Here is a 22,666-nt window from a genome sequence, read left to right as displayed (position 1 = left end):
CCTTAGTTATACGGGAAACAACAAGGCTCCGCAAAAATCGACTTTTCAAGTATTTCGGGCGAAAAATGCCACCGCCAATGGATCGGTTTACAGCAATTTGCTGTCATTTGTTCTTGTTATCGTGGGCAGTAACATGCGAATTGTGCTCTGCAGAGTTTTCTAAAAATTTAAATACAAACGAAATTGTTGTGAATACGTGGGCTTTTCGAACAGCTACCGAAACTGGTCAGTATTTCATCATTACATAGGGTTTATGACCAGTGATGTAGTGATACCCTAACTCTCTCTAAGTTATGGTTAGAAAATTTGTGTGTTTTTCAAGTATAACTATAATTAAGATTAAAAAATTTTAGACTTTGCCAATTCTCAAGGTAAATTATAGCTCTATTTCCTTGATTCCAGTACACTAATGTCATTATAGTCGACATTCAATGGCCATTCAATATAAAAGCAGGATGCAGTACAATACAGTGATGTAATGGTCATGTAACATGACAAGATTGTGATCCTAATTGGTTGTCTACAACAAAGGCTAAGATTAGATTACAGCAAACCAATGGCAGTCAGCATTTGTACTAAAGGACAAAGGCATTGATTTTTGTTATTTCCTCAACTTATTTATTACTATAGAGTACAGATGTGCTCATTTATCATATCATATACATGATTTTAAAGCCCTGTAGGCTTTGGCAGGCGGGGCTTCGCCCCGCCACCAAAGCCTCCCACTGGGGGGCTTACATCACTCCCCAGCTGTTCCAACTGCCACTACCTGGCAGTGGAGTCGCGTGTCGTCTCTTGGTCACCTACACCCACTTATCTCAACTTTACAGTTATGGTTAAAGAAAGGTTAGCAGTACATCACTGTTTATAACACGGGTACTCCAATCGTTGCGATAGGCGACGGTGAGAAGAAAGCTCTCTCTTTCTTCTCATCGTCGTCTATCGCAAGAGACTATAACATTTGGTGATATGTAGGTCAATGTTGGGGCGAGAATTCTTGGTTGGGGTTGGCAATTGACTCTGGATGTGTAGTCAATCATTGGAGTAAATCCTGTTCTATACTTTAGAGAAACCAAGATAAAAACATCGTTTCAGTATTAGTCTTGCTTGGCAGCTACTCCTCGAATCATTTACCTGTCTAAATAATTTTTCTGACATCTCATGCCATCATCTATGCCCAAATAGATTGTTTATAAATTTCACTTTTTGTCTTCTAAAGCCTATCTGGCTTCCTAGTCAGGCGCATGAGAGACTCCTGGTATGCAACACACTTAACATACTTAGATGAATTACATGCATGTGTGCATTGTTATAGGTTAATGTGGAGAAATTGTGTTACGCATAACTAATCCAAATCCACATACAACAACAGTGTTGAAATTGCTTTGTCATTTTCTTCCTTGTGTCTTGCACTTGCTTTTATAACCTTCCCTTTACTCCATCACTACTACGTTACTGACTTTACGTTTAAAGCACATAAATTACATAATTTTTTTATCATGTATTTCAATACATCAGAGTCTTGGCTTTCGAATGAGCCATTGTTTGACATGGTGAGCCAGACATTGGTTGTTGTTTATAGGATTTCTCCAGAGCTCTACCGCAGAATTGTTCAATGGCATAGCCTTGAAAATTGTGACGTCACAATTTTCATATTAGGCGTTGTGCGCTCTTACCGCTTATTTTATTGCTTATCGCTTTTATTTATCAACTACGATAATGACACTAGTGGCAGGTGAAGGTAGGACAACTCCAGGTAACCAATGAAGATGACAAAAGAATCAGTGTCATTAGCTCTCCATGTACAGATTATTTCTATGATAAATAACTCAGATTCAAAGCACCATACTATGTTTTCGCGATGATATTATGCACTAGCCCTCTCTCTTTATTGTGATGTTGAGGGGCATGACTGAGACTAATTAATTTCAAGCATTGCGTGATCTTGCGAAAGTGCGATTGACATATAGTCCTAGGGCCATGCAATTGCAGGTCACAATTTAATCGATGTGATTTCATAACCTTTATCAATTACAGTATATTTATTGAAGCATAATTAATTAACCCAGACCATGTGTTTGTATTGGTCGGGCGTTAGCACGATCCCCGGGTGTTGTTGATTATCTAGAATCCCAGTTTATTGTTAGTGCTCTCTGGGTTTGTCACAGAAAAGCGCAGCCTCAATGGCAGCGAAAGGGATCGACTACCTAAAGCTAAATAACAATTATGACATCACATTGTGGGAACCGCAACCAAATGTTTTTATTTTTTGCAGAACATACTTTTGACACCCCGTTTTTCGTAGTTCTATTATTTTTTGTGTATTGAATATAGGCTCATTTGAAAGCCAAGACTCTGATGTATTGAACTATATAATAAAAAAATTATATAATTCATGTGCTTTAACTTCTCAACACTACCTGTAACTGCTGTGATCTAAGACATTAGCGTAGCCCTGGCCCACTAACCCGATTATACAACCTGCCCTTCTTTTTTTCTTCAGGCCTCAAACCTTCCAGAAAGTCGCATGACAAAAAATACACATTAACTCATCCAGTGACTTACTTTGCTGGTGTAGTTTACCTTGCTCCTTATGACTGGTCCATCAATTCGTCCAAGCCGCTATCACGCCCATCATGCTATGCCCTCTACATCCTGCGCCACCACCGTGACCTCTATCATTACCAACACCATCACTAGTTGACCTCCAACATCACCACTACTTGCACTACCTTCAACTGGCCTTGAGTTTTGTTCCTTCTGTCTTCATCCCGCTCTCTCCATAGAGGCGGGATTGGCGAGCAGCCTGTGAGAGATCTCCACCTGGGCCATAATCGGCTGCACAGAGGATGGCACCACAGAGCTAGGAATTGACATAGGCCAAGACCTGTCTAGCTAAGCTTGACCTTCTACTGGTGCAGTTCTACTATTTGCAATCCTCCTCTAAACCTTGGCTAACTGCTGCGTAGCTACCCTGAATGCCTTGGTATTCTCCAACTCTGTGACTGCTGCCTCACGTTTGGCTTTTCTCCTCAGACTTCTTCTGTATCTGCTTTCCTTCTCTCTCAAACTCCACTACCTTTCTCTCATAACCATTTCTGTTGATCATTCCATCGCTGGACACCTCAGCTAAAAAAGAGCAAACCTTCTCTATTACAGATACTGGTCCAGCTACCTTTTTAGCACCTTCATTTACCTCAGCATGACTGACTATTATGCCCCATAGACACTTTTACCTCTCTGGTGCCTTCGGCTGTCCTTCTTTGACTACCATTGTCTCCACCACTGTCCTTGTGCTGGTTCCAATACACCTCACATTACTGCGCATCCACTACTCATCACTCTCTTGGTTTCACAAGTCTACAAGTCTCGACCTGTATAGCCTTTCTCAACATCGGTCTCCCTGACAGACTTATTTGTCAGGTTTTGCAACTTTACATCATCTGAAACATGACGACTTAACCCAGCGGTAATAACTCTTGACAAAAACGGTTTAACTGGTTTAATAATTCTACACTCCTTAACAGGCTTAAACTTGCTCTTGCATAGCGCATTTACAACAGCCAATAATTTTAGCTACTTCAACTCAGTTATGCTCAAAAAATTTGTTTTCAATCTTTTCACCACACGAACTTCAGCATCCATAGTTCTGTGTTTATTTTCTAAATGAACTACCACACTTTTAACCACTTTCAATTCACTACCATCAGCATTTTCTGAAACTGTTAATGGCTTCTTTAACCATAGGTTTAACCTATTGGCTGTTGCCTCGATTACTATTGACACCTTAGCCCCAGTATCGAACGTAAACTCAACATTCACTCCATTAACTACTAAATACTGCACAATTGTCTGGTCTAGTCATTTATTTTTACCATATTTATCTCTAGAGCCAGCAAATCTTGCACTCTACCCCTGCTACTGTCACTGTACTGTTCATCATGCCTATTCATCTCTTGCTTCTCATACCGACTGTCTCTCTCATACCTGTTCACACTGTAATCTCTGGGTCTACTCCACTTATCTCTTACATCATGAGGGCTTTTTCTGCCCCAATACCTCTCTCTACTGCTATCTCGACTGTCATACCTTACTTCTCTACCCTTATCCCTCCAATATCGGGATACGTGTCCTCGTTTCCCACAAGAAAAACAGTTAATGGAGGGACAACTTCGCATCTCATGGCCATTACGCTTGCCATTGTAGCAAAATCTATCTCCACTCCTTCTCTACTATTTGCTCCATGTCTAGAGACATACTTCTTTTTGCTATTGTCTCTATATTTCCTACTGTCCCTGTCCTTGTTATACTCTCGACTTCTTGCCCCATACCTAATAACATCACGCTCATCACTACTATTGCCATATTACTTTTTACCACTTCTAGGACTGCTTCTAGGAAAATATCTACCTGAGTCGTACCCTTCTGAGTCGTACCCTCTATCACCACCACTCCGGTACTGCGCACGACTGTCGCATTCTGACACCTTCGCTACCTCCTTCTTAATTTCACTTTTTAAGTCGCTACCTCTACTCTCTGCTTTCAAAAACCTGTCTGAATTATTCGCCATCTCACGAGCCCTCAATGCCTCATTCAACACCACCCAAGTCAAATTGACATTTTTCATCGTCTTTACTCACTTCTCTATCTCTCAACCCGTTAACTGCCACTATAAGACCAAACCTTACTCTATCAGCATTACCTGCTACCCCAGCATATCTGCTTAAACTCTCAACTTGTAGCAAGAGCTCTCTATCACTTTTACCAAGTGCCTGTCTTGTCGTCAAAAACTTATGCCCCTTCACAAACATGCTCTCCTGTCTACCATAATATTTCTGCAAAATCCCCACTGCCTCTTCATAAGTGGGATTTTCGCCATTTACATTAAAATCCTGCACCTCTTATCATTTGACCACTGTTTCTAATAGCTCTCAATTGCGGCGATTTTAGCTCTACCTCTTATAATAGACATTCTGTCGCCATCTTTATTTTCATAACCTCTTCCCTCAACTGCGCTCTCGATTCATAAATTCATCTTTTCTACAAATCTCTCCTACGAACTATCACCATGCTCACCAAATACCAGCTTCGGATAACTGGCCTCCATTGCTTCACGACACAATTAATTCTTTATCATCAATGCAATTCACTCTACGCCTCCTCTCCTTATATTTTTAATTCACTCCTCTTTCGCAAATAATAAATGTTCACGCCTAACCTTTATATATTTAATCACGTTACCTCACAGCTTCGACACTTCACAGCTGAGACAACTCGCCTGCATAACACTACACCACTACATCTCACCTCACCTGCACGCCTTTGAAAGTGTACCGTCAATTGTTAAACTTATAACACCACCAGAAAATTTTTACAAATGATAACTACAAAAAAATTTTTTTTTAGAGTTTTGTCAGCTGCGCCATGTTGTATAAATGGATGAACTTACATGAAATAAAGCAAAAAAGGGACTTCTCCTGTGTTTCACTTGCTTTTATAACCTTCCCTCTACTCCTTCACTACTACATCACCGACTTCTCATTTAACTTCTCGTCACTACCTGTAACTGCCGTGATTTCAGACATTAGCGTAGCCTGGGGCCGATTATAACCCGATTATAGCCCACAAACCCGGTTATACAACAACTATGTGTAGTTTGTGCACTTTTGCCTAGCTTGTTGGAACTAATTTGATTATTACTAGTTCAGGTACTAGTTAAGGTGTTAAGCTATTGTAAGCAATACTTATTCTATAAACATACAATTAAATACACATTTAACAACATTCTAAAACAATAATATTAATAACAATAGCTAATGAAATTTACATCCTTAATCGAATGGTCGTTCATGCCTATTTGCTCAGTCCCGTACAGCTGTGAGTGTGTTTCGACAGTCATATGAGAGTCGTGACAGTCTATAGGTAGAGAGTTTCGGCAATTGAGATAGTGGCGTAGAAGAGGCTCAGCTGATGAAGGAGAATGAGGCTCCATAGGGGGGGGGAAGAGAGAGGCTTCTCAGCAGGCAGAGGGGAGAGTGCCTAAGCAGGCCCTTGGGAAAGAGAGAGCTCTGCATACCCTCAGGGAAAAAAGAGAGAGCTCTACAAGCTCTTAGGAAAAAGAGATTGAGGCTGAGTCATTGGAGCTGTTCTCTTTTATAGGTGTCTGGCATGTGGGATGGTTAGCATGTGGCAGTAGGTTGAGTGTTAAGGTTCAATGCTTTATGTCAAGCGTGTGAAGATATCTTGTTTGCGTAAGTCTTCAGCTGGCGTATGTGATGTAAACATTTAGGGTGGAGCTTGTGACTTACTCCTGATATCTAGGTCATGTTTGACAGGAATGGTAGATCTGTATATGTATACTTATTTGATTCGTCTTAAATGTTTCTTTGGTGGTTTCCTGGTGATGGTAGTTGGTCGGTTTAATTGCTGTGACTCCTCCAATTTTGAAGTTCCTAATTTTCTTTTGCCGTTTTCTAGCTATTGGATCTTTTGATGTCTTTGGGTGTCGTTCTACTTGTACATATTATATGGTTATCTTGTGGTCTGGCTGTATTCCTTTTTGGTATGTTGTTTTCGCAATATCTCCATACAACATCATTGAAAGTTATAAAAGAGATCTATTTATGTCTAAGAATTTACTTGCAGTTAGAGGGAAGAAGTATTGTCATAGGTCTTTAGGGAGAGATTATGTTAGACGTAATTAATCGGAATCTACATACAACATCAGTGTTGAATTTGTTAAAATATTATTGTCCTTTTTGTCAAGCTTTTCATAGCTTATTTCTAGTGTAATTTAATTATAGCTTACTGGTTTATGTGGCTTTTTTTGCTTTTCTAGCTTGGCTTGCCAGCTGTTGATAATACTTGTTATGGTGTGATTAAAAGGTTGGTTACTCCTGTTGTAGCTTTAATATTGAACTGATATGAAAAATATACTGTCTCAACGTTCGCTCTAGTAATCTATGTTTCAACTATAAAACATAAACGAACAACAGGTTATGGGCCCAGTTACCAGATTGACTATTGCTTGACTCTTTGTTGGAAAACTGGATTATTTAGTTGCAAAGACTATATTATACCTCTGGAGTAATCACTCGAAATGGCTGAGGAAAAATGGTCGATAGACAAATTGAGGGGAACCAATTACTCAACATGGAAATTCAAAATGAAACATCTGCTGATAGCCAAAGAATTGTATGGTTTTGTGGAGGGTACCGAAGAAGCTTCTGCAAATGATGCAGCTGCCGATGTCAAATCTGCATTCACGAAGAATTGCAGCAAAGCATTCTCTACTATAGTGCTTGCAGTAGGTGACAATGTACTGTATCTTGTAACAGAATGTGCAGATGCAAAATCTGCATGAGATAAATTGCAAGCACATTTTGAACGAAATACCTTGGCAAACAAACTGTTTTTAAAAAAGCAGTACTTTCAAAGTGTTATGAAAGAAGGTACAACTATAGAACATCACCTTAAGCATATGAAAGTCTTAACTGATAGACTTGCAGCAATCAATGCAGCTGTTGATGAAGAGGATCAGGTGGTCACACTGCTAGGCAGCATTCTCGACAGCTATAGTAACGTAGTAACAGCGCTTGAGGCTTGAGGGGATGATTTAAACTTAGAATTTGTACAGCAATCGTTGAAAAATGAAGAGCAGAAACGACTAAAAAAGCAACGTGATGGAAGCAACTTAAATCACTCACCCGATGCTGCTCTGGTCACTAAAAACATTACAGCAGGCCGAGACAGCCTTTGGTATGTTTTGGCTGCCAAAAACAAGGACATATTCGTCGTTACTGTCTAGACAATCAAGAGAGATCACAGCAGAACACAGCAAAACAAGTATCAACAGATAATAGTAATACTGACTTTGCATTCGTTGTAGAAAACTCTACATCAACACAAAATTCAGTATGGATTATAGACTCAGGTGCATCTCGTCACATGACACCTTACCGTAAGTGGTTTAGTGAGTACCATACCTTAGATACCTCGGAGAAAGTCAGCCTGGGTGATGGACACATAGTTGATGCCATAGGCGTTGGTAACGTTCATGTAATGCTCAACCTAGGGTGCAAAGTTCGTAGGACGGCTATTATCTATGACGTCTTACACGTGCCAAGTCTAGCTGGAAGCTTGTTTTCTGTAAGATCAGCCACCGAAAAAGGAAAAATTATCCAGTTTGGTAAAAGTAGATGTCGGTTGAAGGATGAACAAAAGAGAGTACGCGCTATGGGTCCTATGAGGAATAAAGTTTATTTTCTGGATTGTGAGCCAGTATAGCACTTAGTACGGCACTTAGCATAAACGCTTTGCTCATGCAAGTGAAACAACTCTAAGTTGAATTATAACAATGTATTAATGGGAACCAAAATTCCAAGTGGCAGTATTTCTTTCTGTGAGAGCTGTGTGGAAGGAAAAATGACTCGAAAACCATTTCACTCAGTGGGAGGTATCAGATCTAAATGTAGATTAGAATTAATTCATTCAGATGTGTGCTCTTTTGAGACTGAATCGATTGGTGGTAGTAAATATTTTGTATCATTCATTGATGATTTTTCTCGATAATCTGCTGTGTATTTTTTACATTATAAATCTGAAGTGCTTGACAAATTTAAGGAATTTGAAGTTCTAGTTAGAAACTTTTCAGGGGAAAAGATAGGTACTATTAGGTCTGATGGTGGGGGCGAGTATGTGTCAAACGAGTTCAATAGCTATTTAAATACACTAGGAATTCGTCACAAAGTAACTTCAACCTATTCTCCAGAACAAAGTGGTGTGGCAGAAAGGCTCAATCATACACTTGGTGAACCTGCTCGAGCTATGATGTTTCATGCAAAACTTTCAAAAGAATACTGGGCTGAAGCAGTTGCTACAGCGGTATGTGTTAGGAATCGTCTTCCCACTAGATCACACAATGACAACATAACTCCTTTCGAAAAATGGTATGGTCGGAAACCAGATGTTAGGCATTTACGAGTGTTTGGATGCGCAGCCTATGCCCATATCCCAGATCAAAAGAGGCAAAAGTTAGATATCAAAACGGAGAAATTACGCTTTATTGGATACAGTATCACATCGAAAGCTTATAAATTGTTCAACGAGCAAACTAGAAAGGTTATCGTTCGACGCGATGTTGTATTTAATGAGCCAGACTTCGGGAGTCAGATAGAGATATCAAGTAATGTACCAGTAGCCACTGTAGACGTTATTGTGCCTGCACCCCAAGAAGCTAACAAGGACACTATACATGAAATCGTTGAAGAGCCGAGGCGATTTAATCGTGTACGAAGAGCCCCTGTACATTGCGGCCTAGACGAATATGCGGATCAAACATCACAAATTTCTCATACTGCATATCAAGCTTGTCAAATTATTGAACCACAAACATTTGAGCAAGCAAGAGGAAGTTCTGAGGCTAAGGAGTGGCTGTCTGCCGCTAATTCTGAATACCAATCTCTAATAGAAAATGATACATGGGACCTTGTACCATTATCTCCAGGTAGAACGCCAATAAGATCTAAATGGGTGTTTAAAGCCAAACTCGCTGCTGATGGAACTGTAGACAGGTTTAAGGGGCGTTTAGTCGCCAAAGGATATGCACAAAAGGCTGGAATAGATTATGAAGAAACATTTGCGCCAGTTGTCAAATTCACATCTATTTGTACGCTGTTGGCATATGCGCTACAGCGCAAATTGAGTATACATCAGATGAATGTTTACACTGCATTCTTGAACGGAGTCCTGGAAGAGGATATCTCTATGACTCAACTGGAAGGATTCATTGAACCACAACAGGCCGACCTAGTATGCAAACTTCGCAAATCGCTGTACGGACTTGAGTAATCACCAAGATGTTGGAACACCGTCTTAGATAAATATCTCAAATCAATCAATTTCAGACGATCTGGTGCAGATTCCTGTGTTTATGTTCGAGATAATGATAATGTTAAAACAGTTATAGCTGTGTATGTTGATGATCTCATTATCATGAGTGACACTGAACAAGAGATGAGCTTGGTCAAACAAAATTTGGCAACGTTTCAAAATGAAAGATCTTGAAAAGTTGCATTACTGCTTGGGCATCAACATTAAACAAGAGGAGGAAACTCTTAGTTTACATCAAAATCACAAAATTTTACAGATTCTAAAACGATTTGGCATGGAAAATGCAAAACCGGTGCCAACACCAGCCGATGTGAATGTTAAGCTCGTAAAGGATGATGGTGTTAGCAAGCCTGTGCAACCGAAGAGTTACCAAGCGATGGTGGGAAGTCTCTTATATTTAACTATAGCAACTCGTCCAGACATTTCTCATGCAGTGGGAGCAGTCTCTAAATACTGTGCGGCCCCAACAGAAGCTCATCTAACAGCAGAAAAGCGCATATTACGCTACCTCAAGGGATCATTCGACATCAGAATCACATATCACCGATCTAGTAATAACAAAGTGGTTGGCTACACTGATGCTAACTGGGCAGGAGATCTGGATGATCGACACTCTACGTCTGGAAACATATTCTTACTATCTGGTGCGCTGATCAGCTGGTTAAGCAAAAGGCAAATGTGGTAGCAGTGTCTACGGCTGAATATGAATATATTTTACTCTTCTATGGTACTAAAGAAGCAATGTGGCTGAATAAACTCATCGCCGACATTGGTCTATCAGCATCTGCTGAACCAACCAAGATTACGGTTGACAATCAAGCCGCCATAAAAATCGCACAAAATTCTAATGGACATCGCTCCATAAAACATATAGACATCAAATTTCACTTCACGAGAGAAGCTGTAGTAAACAAACAGATTAGTTTAGAGTATTGCCCTACTGATAGTATGGTAGCTGACATCCTGACTAAACTGATACCACATGAGAGATTCACAAAATTACTAAATCTGATGGGACTTACTTGATATTACAAAATCAGTAACCTAGTGGGAGTGTTGAAATATTATTGTCCTTTTGTCAAGCTTTACATAGCTTATTTCTAGTGTAATGTAATTATAGCTTACTCGTTTATGTGGCATTTTTTTGCTGTTCTAGCTTGGCTTGCCAGCTGTTGATAATACGTGTTATGGTGTGATTAAAAGCTTGGTTACTCCTGTTGTAGCTGTCATATTGAACTGATATGAAAAATATACTGTCTCAACGCTCGCTCTAGTAATTTATGTTTCAGCTATAAAACATAAACAAACAACAATCTTCTTTGTTATTTTATTCTCTTTTGACCATGTTCAGTTTGTGCACTTTTACTTAGCTTGTGGCAACTGAATTGATTATTACTGGTTCAGGTACCAGTGAAAGCGTTAAACTATTGTAAGCAATACTGATAATTACCAATAATAGGCACTTTTTTATTCTATAAGTCAAACAATAAAAATACCTAACTAACAAAACTCTAAACAATATTAATGACAAAATATTAAAATAGCCAATAAAAGTTACACCCTTAGTCGAATGGTTGTCCATGTTCATTGCTCAGTTTTGTACAGTTGCGAGTCTCAACAGTCAAATGAGATTCACGACAGCTCATAGATAATGAAGCTTGGCAGTTCAGATAGTGAAGTAGAAGAGGCTCAGCTGATGATGGAGAAGGAGGCTCGATAAACAGGGAAAAAATAGAGGCTCAACAAGCAGAGGAAAAAGGCTCAGCAGGCAGAGAGAAAAGAAAGTGGCTCTACAGGCAAAGGGAAGAGAGAGAGGGAGGCTCCACAAAGAGAGGAAAGCACCTCAGCAGGCAGGGGGAAAGAAAGATTCTCAGCATGGGAAAGAGAGCCTCAGCAGGCCCTTAGGAAAGAGAGAGCCTCAGCAGGCCCTTAGGAAAAAGAGAGCCTCAGCAGGCCTTCAGGAAAGAGACTGAGGCTGTTCTTTTTTATAGACATCTCTGTTCGTCTGTGAGAAGGTGTTTAGGTGCTCAGGCTCTGTTCTTTATGTAGCAGATCATGGGTAACTAATTAAGAACATCATGAGAGTGTAATGATTGGAATTGATAACCGACTCCAATTGTTTTAGTCGTGTCTGGTTGAGGTCTAATTTCATTTGATGGTTTTTTGGCAAGCCAATTGATTTTTTTTTCATGAGTAACTTCCATATCAGATTTCTAATCTGCTTGTAGATTAGTATATGATGAATGTTCTTCTGATGGTTCTCTGATGTATTAGGTTGCCATGTTTATTGTGTATATTTCCGGTGGTTTAGGCATTTCTTCATTATGTTACCTGCTTTTGCTAGTACTTCTATACAACAGTATTACATAACTGTGAATTTAGCAATATTGTGATTTCACAGTACTAGCACATCAAAATACTGTAAAGGAACTCTCGGAAACTCCTTCAGATTTCAGAATAACTGCACAGTGGTAGTTAAATATACATGTATTTGTATATCAGCGTATACAATGAAGCACATATATAGAAAAGACACAAAGGTGCTCTGCTTCTCGCATGTGCCATTCCTCTCTATATATGTATGAAGGTGAAGGAAACTTTGCCTCCTTTACTGCATACCAGGCCAGTCTTTTCGTTCTCTGGTAGCTTGGTCGAGTTGAGAACTGGCCAGGACATGGGGCCGGGTGGCTCTCACCACACACTCCCCATTGGAAGCACTTTTCTTCAATTAGAATTCTGGTGGAAGAGCCAGCTGTGTGCCGCCCTGTGCCTGTGCTACCTAAGCCCTGTGCTGCCAGGCCTCATGCTCCAACCAGCTAATCTTTTCCATCAGAAGCCCTGCTCAGCAGAGTTCGTGTCGCTGTCGACAGTGATATCTCATAGCCTGCATCGCTTTGACCCATGCATCTCTATTCTGGAAAAGCTGCCAGGTTCTCCTTCTCTGGCACTCTTCAGGGTTTTGCTGGCCAGTCAACACCCCTTATCAATTTGGTCAATATCATAGATGCAGACCAGTTTTTGAGGCTTGGTCGAAATGCCATTTTTGAGGGGCTCCGCTCTGTAGACATGTTTTTCTTCAGGGCAGTATTACCATCTCATCGTCATCATGTGTGCAGCAGGCGACCGTGTCTGTCCATACCAGTCAATGGCTTTCTATCCACTCGGACCATGAGCTGATCAAGCTCCAAAGAACACTTGTGAGCCATCAAAACTGGCATCCCCAATATGTCGTCCTCACTGATGTGAATCGCCACAAAGACTTTCTCCATGTTTATACCACACAGATGAATGGGAAGCTGGATTACCTCGAAAAATGGTAATCGCATTCCATCTGCCAACAGCCTGCGGCTGTTGCTTTCCTTCAGCCTGCCCTTTACAATTCCGGGCAACCAGTCAAAATTTTGTTTACTTTACAAGTTTGTTGTACAGCCTCAAGTTGGCTCTCCTGGGTCATGTAAAGTTTTGTCCTGCAGTTTTTAAAGAAGACTTTGGAATTTTTTGCCGAAAATGAAGCCAGTACGAACTTCCATGAATGGTTCCACCGGGCCGGCTTCGTCCGCTCTTGGAGTGAAGGTCCAGCTAGTCTGGCAGCTGGAGCTTTTAGCCGGTTTTGGATCGGTCCTGCCGTTTTTAAGGCAGGTATCCTGCCTGGTTTCTTGGCCATGTGTCATTGGAAGTGAGGCTAAAAAGGCCCCTCCAGTATCTCTCATCTCTAACTTGAACCTGTTCATTCACAGGTAGGTGTGGAGACGTATGTTTGGTCAAGTTCTGCAGCCCCACTGTGGCTGGGCCAATATAAGGGCCGATAGTAATTGCGAGTGGCCACAAAGGTGTTTTCTGCCTTGCCCTTGCATCATCTAGCCTTTCCACGATAGATCCATCCATCTGTCAATTTCAAAGGACTCTGGGTCATCTTGCTCTTGTGTTGGGAAACAGGGGGCTCTGGTGCAACCAGCAGCAAGCGCTACTTTTGCCATGCTCTACCATTTCTTTGAGTCAACCTCTGATTAGGACAGTCCTTACGAACGTGCCCCTTCTTGCTGCAACTCCAGCAAAAGGTGGACCTCGGCTAGGTTACTTCTTTGGTTGAACTGGGTCACTTTTGCAGCTTTTCAACTTTTCATGTTTGCTGCTGTATCATGCGAGCGAGCTAGCCGAGTGTTGCCACTAGTGTCTGGCTAGGTCCCTCTACATCCACAACTCTAATAGGGTAGTGGATGAGGAGTCACCTAGCCATTGGCTGGGTGGCGCCTTATGGCTGGCGATGGCGATTGCTAGCTGGTTGATTGGCATTATCCTACATTTATTTGTAGGAAGTCATTGCCAATCCTTATGGGCACATAAGGAAGATAAAAGTATTTCAAGTGTTAAAACAGCTCTTTGGAACATGCTTAAGGTCAACACTAGCACTACGTTTTTGTGGTAAATAAATGCAATTCTACCCTCTGCAATTGGACCTCTGCTCTGTCCAACCATCTTGTCCGCATTGTTTTTGTATTTTTTATACACATTTGAAGACCATTTGATATTCTGCTTACTAAACATTGCCAAAGAATGTTTACGAAAATATTGTTAACCACCCGGACTTGGTTTAATGCATTCCGTGATGCCTTTTATATTTGCAACGCTGCCTGTTTAAAAGAAATAAAGCATTAACTACACACACCCTTCATGGCATTTCACCAATGAGAAGCACTCAAGAGCTCAACACTTATGGTGTTGAGCTTTTATTGCCAGGCAAAACAGGTTCTTAAGTGTGTTTCCTTACCAATCATACCTGATGAGCACATTGCACTTTGTGTGTCAGGCTGGAATGCTTTGGTGAAAGGAGGTTCAGCATTAGATGCAGTAGAGTCAGGATGCAGCCAATGTGAGGTGGACCAGTGTGATGGCACTGTTGGCTATGGCGGAAGTCCTGATGAAAATGGAGAAACAACCTTAGATGCCATGATTATGGATGGGTAAGTGTGAGTTTAGTTTCTCTAAACTTGAGACAACGACTGATTACTTGTTGTCCTACATGTTGTCACAAGCACTGTAGAATATAACTACAGTGCTTGTGACAACAGTAACTACCTATTATTTAGATTAGCCTGTAGAAGGAGAGTACGTTACCGAGTCATGTTATTTTGATTATCAGGGTCACTCATGACGTTGGAGCTGTGGGTGGTCTGCGCCGAGTGAAGGAAGCGATGTCTGTGGCAAGAGCAGTTCTCACCTACACGACACACACCCTTCTTGTGGGTGAGTCTGCAACCAGGTGAGTTGGCAAGTAGTTAGTACCGGTGAGACACTGAATTATATAATGTGTTTGAGTATGTATATGTTTGTTAAGTAGCCTCATCGACTGAGGTCAAGAGAGATCTCTTAGTCATATGCCACCACAATGGGTAGTTAATGTAGATACTGCAAGCTACTGGACTGTCAGACTGCCTGACTCTGTCAGACTTACTGTATATACCGGTACTTGCCCAAAAAAGCTATAGATTGCAACGCTTTCCATTGCTGATGTTCGTTGAGCGCCTCAGATATGAGATTTCTCAGAAGATGATTCTGCTATGATGGTAAAACGGGTTGGGTCTTTACTCTTCACACGTAGGTCTACACACCTTATACATGGGTCTACACACCTCACACATGGGTCTACACACCTCACACATGGGTCTACACACCTCACACATGGGTCTACATGCCTCACACATGGGTCTACACACTTCACACATGGGTCTACACCTCACACATGCCCCTACATACCTCACACATGGGTCTACACACCTCACACATGTCTACACAACTCACACATGGCCTTACACACCTCAAACATGGCCCTACACACCTCACACATGGGTCTACACACCTCAAACATTGGTCTTCACACCTCACACATGGGTTCACCCACTATTGCCCCTAATATAAGCTTTTCTGATTTGTATAAGCTTTCCGTAGCTCAAGATTTACTACCCAGACATGCCTAATTGTATGCTGGAAATCAAGTTTAACTGTTTAATCAGTTTTAAGTTTAATCAGTCTAACTCACTCTGCTGCGTATGTAGGAAATCTGGCTATACAGTAGGAAAATCATGTTGTTACTCATGTGGCAGGTTGATGCATGTCAGCTTAATCAAGGGTATCACAACTCCTACATATTGTGCTAAACTGCCTACGTAAGAGCAAAGATGGATTGTAGCAGCTTGAATTTATATTTCAATAATATTGCTAATGAAATTACCTATGCACTCTCATCTATGTCTTATAGGTAGTGCTAAGTTCATGTATTAAATAAGTCATTACATATTGCATTGTGATGATATCGTTCTCTGTTAATACTGAGACAGTTTCAATTGCTCGCATTATATCTGCTTTATATAATTCATTATATCTGCTCTCAAATTCCAATGTTAGGCATTATACTGATTCTACTCGATCACCGCTCTGTGTTATTACATAACCAATGTAGGTATTGATGCAGCTGGGGCAAGCCTGACTAAAATGTCTTACCTTGTGTCATGTCTAACCCTGTCACCAACTTTATGGATGGAGGTAAAAAGAAACTAATGCTCTCTCAAATGTGCGTCACATGGTACATGTATCCATCATAGACAAATCCAATTGATAGATGTTTACGCACAATCTCACACGCTACTCATTTTCCTAAGTCTGATGTTTACTATGAGACCTCACCCGCCACATGCAGTCGCCCTGAAGATCTGACTTTCTTTCCTCCAATGGAAGCCCTTCGTTTGAAAAGCTGAGATATTTTGCTGGTTATAGCAGTCGAGCGGTTAATTTTTGAGTATATGCTGTCTCTTTTCAAGTTTTGCTGTTGAGACGGCCTTTAATGAGAGTACATGCTGTCTCTGTACAATGTTTGCTGTTGAGATGGGCTTTAATGAGAGTACATGCTGTCTCTGTACAATGTTTGCTGTTGAGATGGGCTTTAATGAGAGTATATGCTGTCTCTGTTCAAGGTTTGCTGTTGAGATGGGCTTTAATGAGAGTATATGCTGTCTCTGTTCAAGGTTTGCTGTTGAGATGGGCTTTAATGAGAGTATATGCTGTCTCTGTTCAAGGTTTGCTGTTGAGATGGGCTTTAATGAGAGTATATGCTGTCTCTGTTCAAGGTTTGCTGTTAAGATAGGCTTCAATGAGAGTATATGCTGTCTCTGTTCAAGGCTTGCTGTTGAGATGGGCTTTAATGAGAGTATATGCTGTCTTTGTTCAAGGTTTGCTGTTGAGATGGGCTTTAATGAGAGTATATGCTGTCTTTGTTCAAGGTTTGCTGTTGAGATAGGCTTGAATGAGAGTATATGCTGTCTCTGTTTAAGGTTTGCTGTTGAGATGGGCTTCAATGAGACCGATCTTTCTACGAACAAGTCTAGGCAGCTTGAGAAGGAGTGGAAGGAGAATAATTGCCAACCAAATTACAGACAGGTAATATATCTGTATTACCAGGCTGTGTAGTGATCTTAGTGTACATTTTGCTGATAGTACTGTTGTCATCATGTACCAGGTGATACAGTTATTATATTAGCTGTTACAGTTGATGTACCAGGTGATACAGTTATTATATTAGCTGTTACAGTTGATGTACCAGGTGATACAGTTATTATATTAGCTGCTACAGTTGATGTACCAGGTGATACAGTCATTATATTAGCTGATACAGTTGATGTACCAGGTGATACAGTCATTATATTAGCTGATACAGTTGATGTACCAGGTGATACAGTCATCATATTAGCTGATACAGTTGATGTACCAGGTGATACAGTCATTATATTAGCTGTTACAGTTGATGTACCAGGTGATAGAGTCATTATATTAGCTGATACAGTTGATGTACCATGTGATACAGTCATTATATTAGCTGATACAGTTGATGTACCAGGTGATACAGTCATACATATCAGCTAACAACCATCATAACAAGTCAGTTGCTGGGATTTGATAGTGAAGCTGTCTTATCATAGCAGACAGACTTGGAGTTATCAGCCATTACTCCGTAGCAAGATCATGCTTCTGTTGGGCCTCCTGTTGATTGTATGCTAAAGCCAGTGCTTGTCATGGTGCGTTTACACTGGCCGACACCGACTTCAATTAGCTGCCAATACCCCGACTCAGACAGGTACCTCCGACATTTCACGCATGGGTACCGACACCGACTCCCCCTTTACATTGCAACGATCAAACGATTTTTGTCTGTACCAACAGCCAATCACAGCGTTTCGCCGTTCTGACCTTCACCCGACCACGCGAAGACGAGTACACATAAAAATCAACACGCTTGATGTGGAAAATTATATGCTAGTACTACACTACTACTGCTCCTACTACTAGAAGCAACTACTGAATGCCAAGCAATGAATGAATGATGGGGCAATGAAAATCCGAGCAAAGAACTGTACGTACAGTTCTTTCGTCCGAGTAATTATAATAAATAAAATGAATAATGAAGAAGATTGAATGGTGAATGTATATTTGTGGTAGAAGTAGTGTGGTGGACGCCGGGCCAACACTTTACACTTCTTGTAATTATTTGTTTGTATATATTTGATGTCTGTAAATATTTTATTATATGGGTTGTCCTTTTTATTCTCTTTTTATTGTTGGCCTTGTTACTCGTTAATTACGCTATCAATTGTCGTCGTTTATGTTGTCATATCAACGCACTAGCGGGCCTAATTATTGGCCATTTAAACGTTGTTAGCCGGTGTTCTCACTCGGTCCTGTTAGCCGGAACGGGCAATTTTATTGTATATAAGGGAGCAACGCTCACTTAGTAGACAGAGCATATGGCCGTACGCTCCTCGGCTAGTGAATTTCCATCACTAATAAAACATTGAATGAAATCGCACGCAATTTATTTCTGTATGACATAATCTAGATCGTGCCAAGGGCCTGCAAATTCCTTTACAGTAGTACTAGTAGTAGAACTAGTAGTAGTCGTACAACTGGCTATTCACTTTTAATTAATTTAAATTAAAGAGCTAACTTGATTTTTTGGTACTCTCGCGTTCACATCGTTGCTAGCCATGCTGGTTCACTATTAAAAAGAGAACGAGGGAAAGTTTAATGACAGTCTCCTAGCCTCTCATTAAACCTAGCCCTTTCGTTTCATAAACTTAGCACTGTCATTAAAGCCTAGGCTCATTTAATCAGAGGCTCCTAGCTTCTGATTGGCTGATAAGCGTCCGATTTGTCGGTGCAACCGGGCACTGCTGGGTTTCTCCGACACCGACTTTCAGATCGGTGCCGACACCGATCTTTCTGTTCACACCTACCGACACCGACTCATCAAATTTGTCTGTGCACGACAAAATCGGCCAGTGTAAACGCACCATCATAGATATATTGAGTTCTGTGCCTTATACTGTGTACTCCACTACTATAAAACTCTACTAATAAAACTAACTAAATTTATAGTTACGTTTGTTTTTTAGCTAGAGACTGTTTAGCAGGCAGCATCACAAATATTAGAAGTATTATATGCGTTGCTCACCAGTTTACATCAGTGTCATGATCGCACTTCTAGCTAAAAGCTTCTTTCTAATTAGGATTAATAATAACCAAAATTACAAACTTGGTGAAAGCTCGTTTGTCACTACATGTATGATGATGATAATTCAACCTTGACATTGTTGATTGAAGACCATGTCCTTTATGATTCTCCACAAAAGTTTTGGTTGCTTTAGTCAGCAGGTTTGTTAAACTCAATGACATCAAAGCTTTAATTTGCCCTACAATCAGGATTGCTGATTTTTGTTACAGAATGTATCTCCTGATTCACGGACTTCCTGTGGTCCGTATACGCCCATTCATCATGAAGAGGGCTGTACATGGCGAACTGCCCAGGTTACTCAATATAATCATGACACAATAGGCATGATAGCTATTGACAACCAAGGACACATCGCAGCAGGTACTTCCACCAATGGACTAAATCATAAAGTGCCTGGGTAAGTCTACCTTCTGATAATACCATAAGAGTTTTTGCGTTTTACACTTTTGATTGCCTCAAAAACCCACTTAAATTTAATGGTTAAAAGAAGTAATTGGAAATAAAGAATACTTTTAAATGTGAAAGAACGACGGACGAGTCTGCTGCACTGTTTTATCTATTTTTTATTATTTAATTCGTCGAAATAAGGCTAACTCCGATTTCATTGCGCTTTTCCAAAATTTGATTTGATTTATAGATGATGCTTATATATAAATGTTTGCTGCATGGAGTTGGTTAACATCATTGTAACAATTATCATGTCTGCTGCTGATAAGAAAATATGTGACAGGCTTGTAGCAGGTGCTTGTGAAAACTTGTAGAAAATTATGTAACAGTCTTGTAGTAGCATATTGTACCAACTAGTAGAACAGTGTGTGACTGCCCTGTAACAAGTGCTTGTACAAGCTGAGAGGCAAATATGCGATGGCCTTGTAGCAGGTGTTTGTTTATATTGATAGGAGAGTAGGTGACAGCCCAATAGCAGGTGCTGGGGCATATGCAGAGCAAGGTGTTGGGGGTGCAGCTGCAACTGGAGATGGTGATGTCATGATGAGGCTGCTGCCAACGTGAGGAAAACCTTTAGTTCTTGAATCTTTTTCATCACATGAAATGCTAGTCACTTGACTGCATCTATGTTCACAGAAGGTCATTTCACCGGCATGGCATTCACTGTTCTCTATATCATGCTCTGCTCTTTTATAAAACAATGTTGTCACCTTTATGTATGACTCTCTAGTTATCATACTGTCACCCTGATGTCTATGGGTAAGGCTCCCTCGGAAGCTGCCTCCATCGCTCTCGCTAAGGTTGTTAAATTCTACCCAAACTTTGACGGAGCCATAGTGGCCACCACAATGAATGGCACCTTAGGTGAGAAACTTTTTCGGCTCCTTTACCATGGTAGGGACCAGCAATAACTGACTGCAATTCACTGCTTATATCACACTGCATCTGGAGTTATCAGTACATACATTATATTCGCAGTCATATCAGAGTTCTGACCCAGTTTGCAGATGTTACTCTAGCAGTTTTAAGAGTAACAGATGGTTTATAATTATTACAAAATCTTCAGCATAGCTTCTTGCCTCCCTTAATTTTAGCGACAACATCCCACACTATTTTGCCTCTAACATAATACAACCAGAACCCTTTGACATTGTCTATTGCAGGAGCAGCTTGTCACGGCTTTGACGCTTTTCCCTTTTCCTACAGAACCGCCAAAGATGCTCAAGTTGAGACTGTCACCCTCAACTGTACGCAGTCTCCAGATATTCCTGTCCCAAGGCCTTGATTACTCTTCTGCTCTTCAGTTTGTCGTTGCATTATTCTACTGTCATTATAATTTTTAAATATATCACCATCTATCTCAGTGAGATGACTTTGTGATGAGTAACATAGAAGTGTGTCAGCACAAGCTCTATGTTATAGTGTGTGCGAGATGTCTGTACAGCTGGTCAGACTACACTAGCTTAACAAATGCCTAAAATTATTCAAATGCGGCGTGGGAAATACTCCATTTAATTTGTAAGGTGGTACAACTGCTGAATTAGTTGTGTATAGAAAGCATTGCTCGCTACATGCATTGTATGCAAAGGTTGGTCTAACCGGCAAAATCAGGTTTGTGCAACTGTGAAGCTAACAGATGGATCTATTCACTCCCACAGCATGTGATCATGGTCAGCAGTTAAGAGAAACTGAAGAAATTTAAGGGTGACATTGGATATGCCACATTACCACACCCACTGCTGTAAAAAGGCTGCAGGTAGATTGGTTACGAGACCTGCTAAAGTGCCTCAAATTTCAATTCTCATTTTTGACTTCCTTGGGAATGTTTATGTAATGTCGACTTCCTCGGGGAGCATTTATGTAATGTCGACTTCCTCGGGGAGTGTTTGTGTAATGTCGACTTCCTCGGGGAGCGTTTATGTAATGTCGACTTCCTTGGGAATGTTTATGTAATGTCGACTTCCTCGGGGAGCGTTTATGTAATGTTGACTTCCTTGGGGAGTGTTTATGTAATGTTGACTTCCTCGGGGAGTGTTTATGTAATGTCGACTTCCTCGGGGAGTGTTTGTGTAATGTCGACTTCCTCGGGGAGTGTTTGTGTAATGTCGACTTCCTCGGGGAGCGTTTATGTAATGTCGACTTCCTCAAGGAGTGTTTATGTTATGTCGACTTTCTCATTGAGTGATTATGTAGAGCTGGCCCCCTCGAGGAGTGTTTATGTAATGTCTACTTCCTCATGGAATGTTTATGTAATGTATGTAATTTCGATTTCCTCGAGGAGCGTTTATGTAATATTGACTTCCTCAGGGAGTGTTTATGTAATGTCGACTTCCCTTGGTTGTGTATTTGCCATTGGCTCCCACTTTGCATGTGATGACTCTAGCCTCTAGCAAGTCTCCCTGGACACCGAGGTTGTTTAGGTCAGTGTTTTCAGGTGTGATTTAGTAAAGTAACAGTAGAGGCACTTGAATAGCTGTGGACTGCTGGAATTTTATTCTCCACTGTTGAATCCCATACCTGACTTGTCTTCTCTTGCCAAGTCTTTACAACAACGATCGATTTGTGGGCAGTCTGTTAAATAAATAATTTAACAGACTGCCCTTAAGATTTCAGTGTTTAGATTTGTCAGTTTCGACATCGAATTTGTAAAGGAAAACCAAAGGAGTGAAATACATCAAGTACCTGATGTTTTTAAAGGGTGTGATGGATTGTGAGGTTTTATAAATAGAGCTAACTGAATGACCTCGTATAGAATTATTAAAGTAATTT

At 40.7% G+C, this 22,666-nt stretch overlaps 1 protein-coding gene across 1 annotated transcript; it reads left to right on the top strand.

Moving 5' to 3' along the window:
- The first annotated feature begins 31 nt into the window (after window positions 1-31).
- LOC137401379 (N(4)-(Beta-N-acetylglucosaminyl)-L-asparaginase-like) lies at window positions 32-21,261 on the top strand. The gene is made up of 8 exons (XM_068087696.1): window positions 32-225; window positions 14,699-14,852; window positions 15,032-15,151; window positions 17,217-17,322; window positions 19,660-19,847; window positions 20,350-20,457; window positions 20,628-20,761; window positions 21,061-21,261. The coding sequence occupies exons 1-8, from the start codon at window positions 66-68 to the stop codon at window positions 21,180-21,182; spliced, it is 1,092 nt and encodes a 363-aa protein (XP_067943797.1). The 5' UTR covers window positions 32-65; the 3' UTR covers window positions 21,183-21,261.
- Window positions 21,262-22,666: the final 1,405 nt, after the last annotated feature.

Source organism: Watersipora subatra, chromosome 8 (genome assembly GCF_963576615.1).
Source record: "Watersipora subatra chromosome 8, tzWatSuba1.1, whole genome shotgun sequence".
NCBI lineage: Eukaryota > Metazoa > Bryozoa > Gymnolaemata > Cheilostomatida > Watersiporidae > Watersipora > Watersipora subatra.
The sequence above is the reverse complement of the archived record's forward strand: the minus strand, read 5'-3'. Positions and strand labels throughout refer to the sequence as shown.

What these genes read in the sequence shown, in the direction of transcription:
- LOC137401379 (XM_068087696.1), top strand. Translation starts at nt 66, where the DNA reads ATGCCACCGCCAATGGATCGGTTTACAGCAATTTGCTGTCATTTGTTC. An exon ending in TCGAACAGCTACCGAAACTG is followed by an intron (nt 226 to 14,698) that starts GTCAGTATTTCA and finishes TTTGTGTGTCAG; the next exon opens with GCTGGAATGCTTTGGTGAAA. An exon ending in CTAAATCATAAAGTGCCTGG is followed by an intron (nt 19,848 to 20,349) that starts GTAAGTCTACCT and finishes TTATATTGATAG; the next exon opens with GAGAGTAGGTGACAGCCCAA.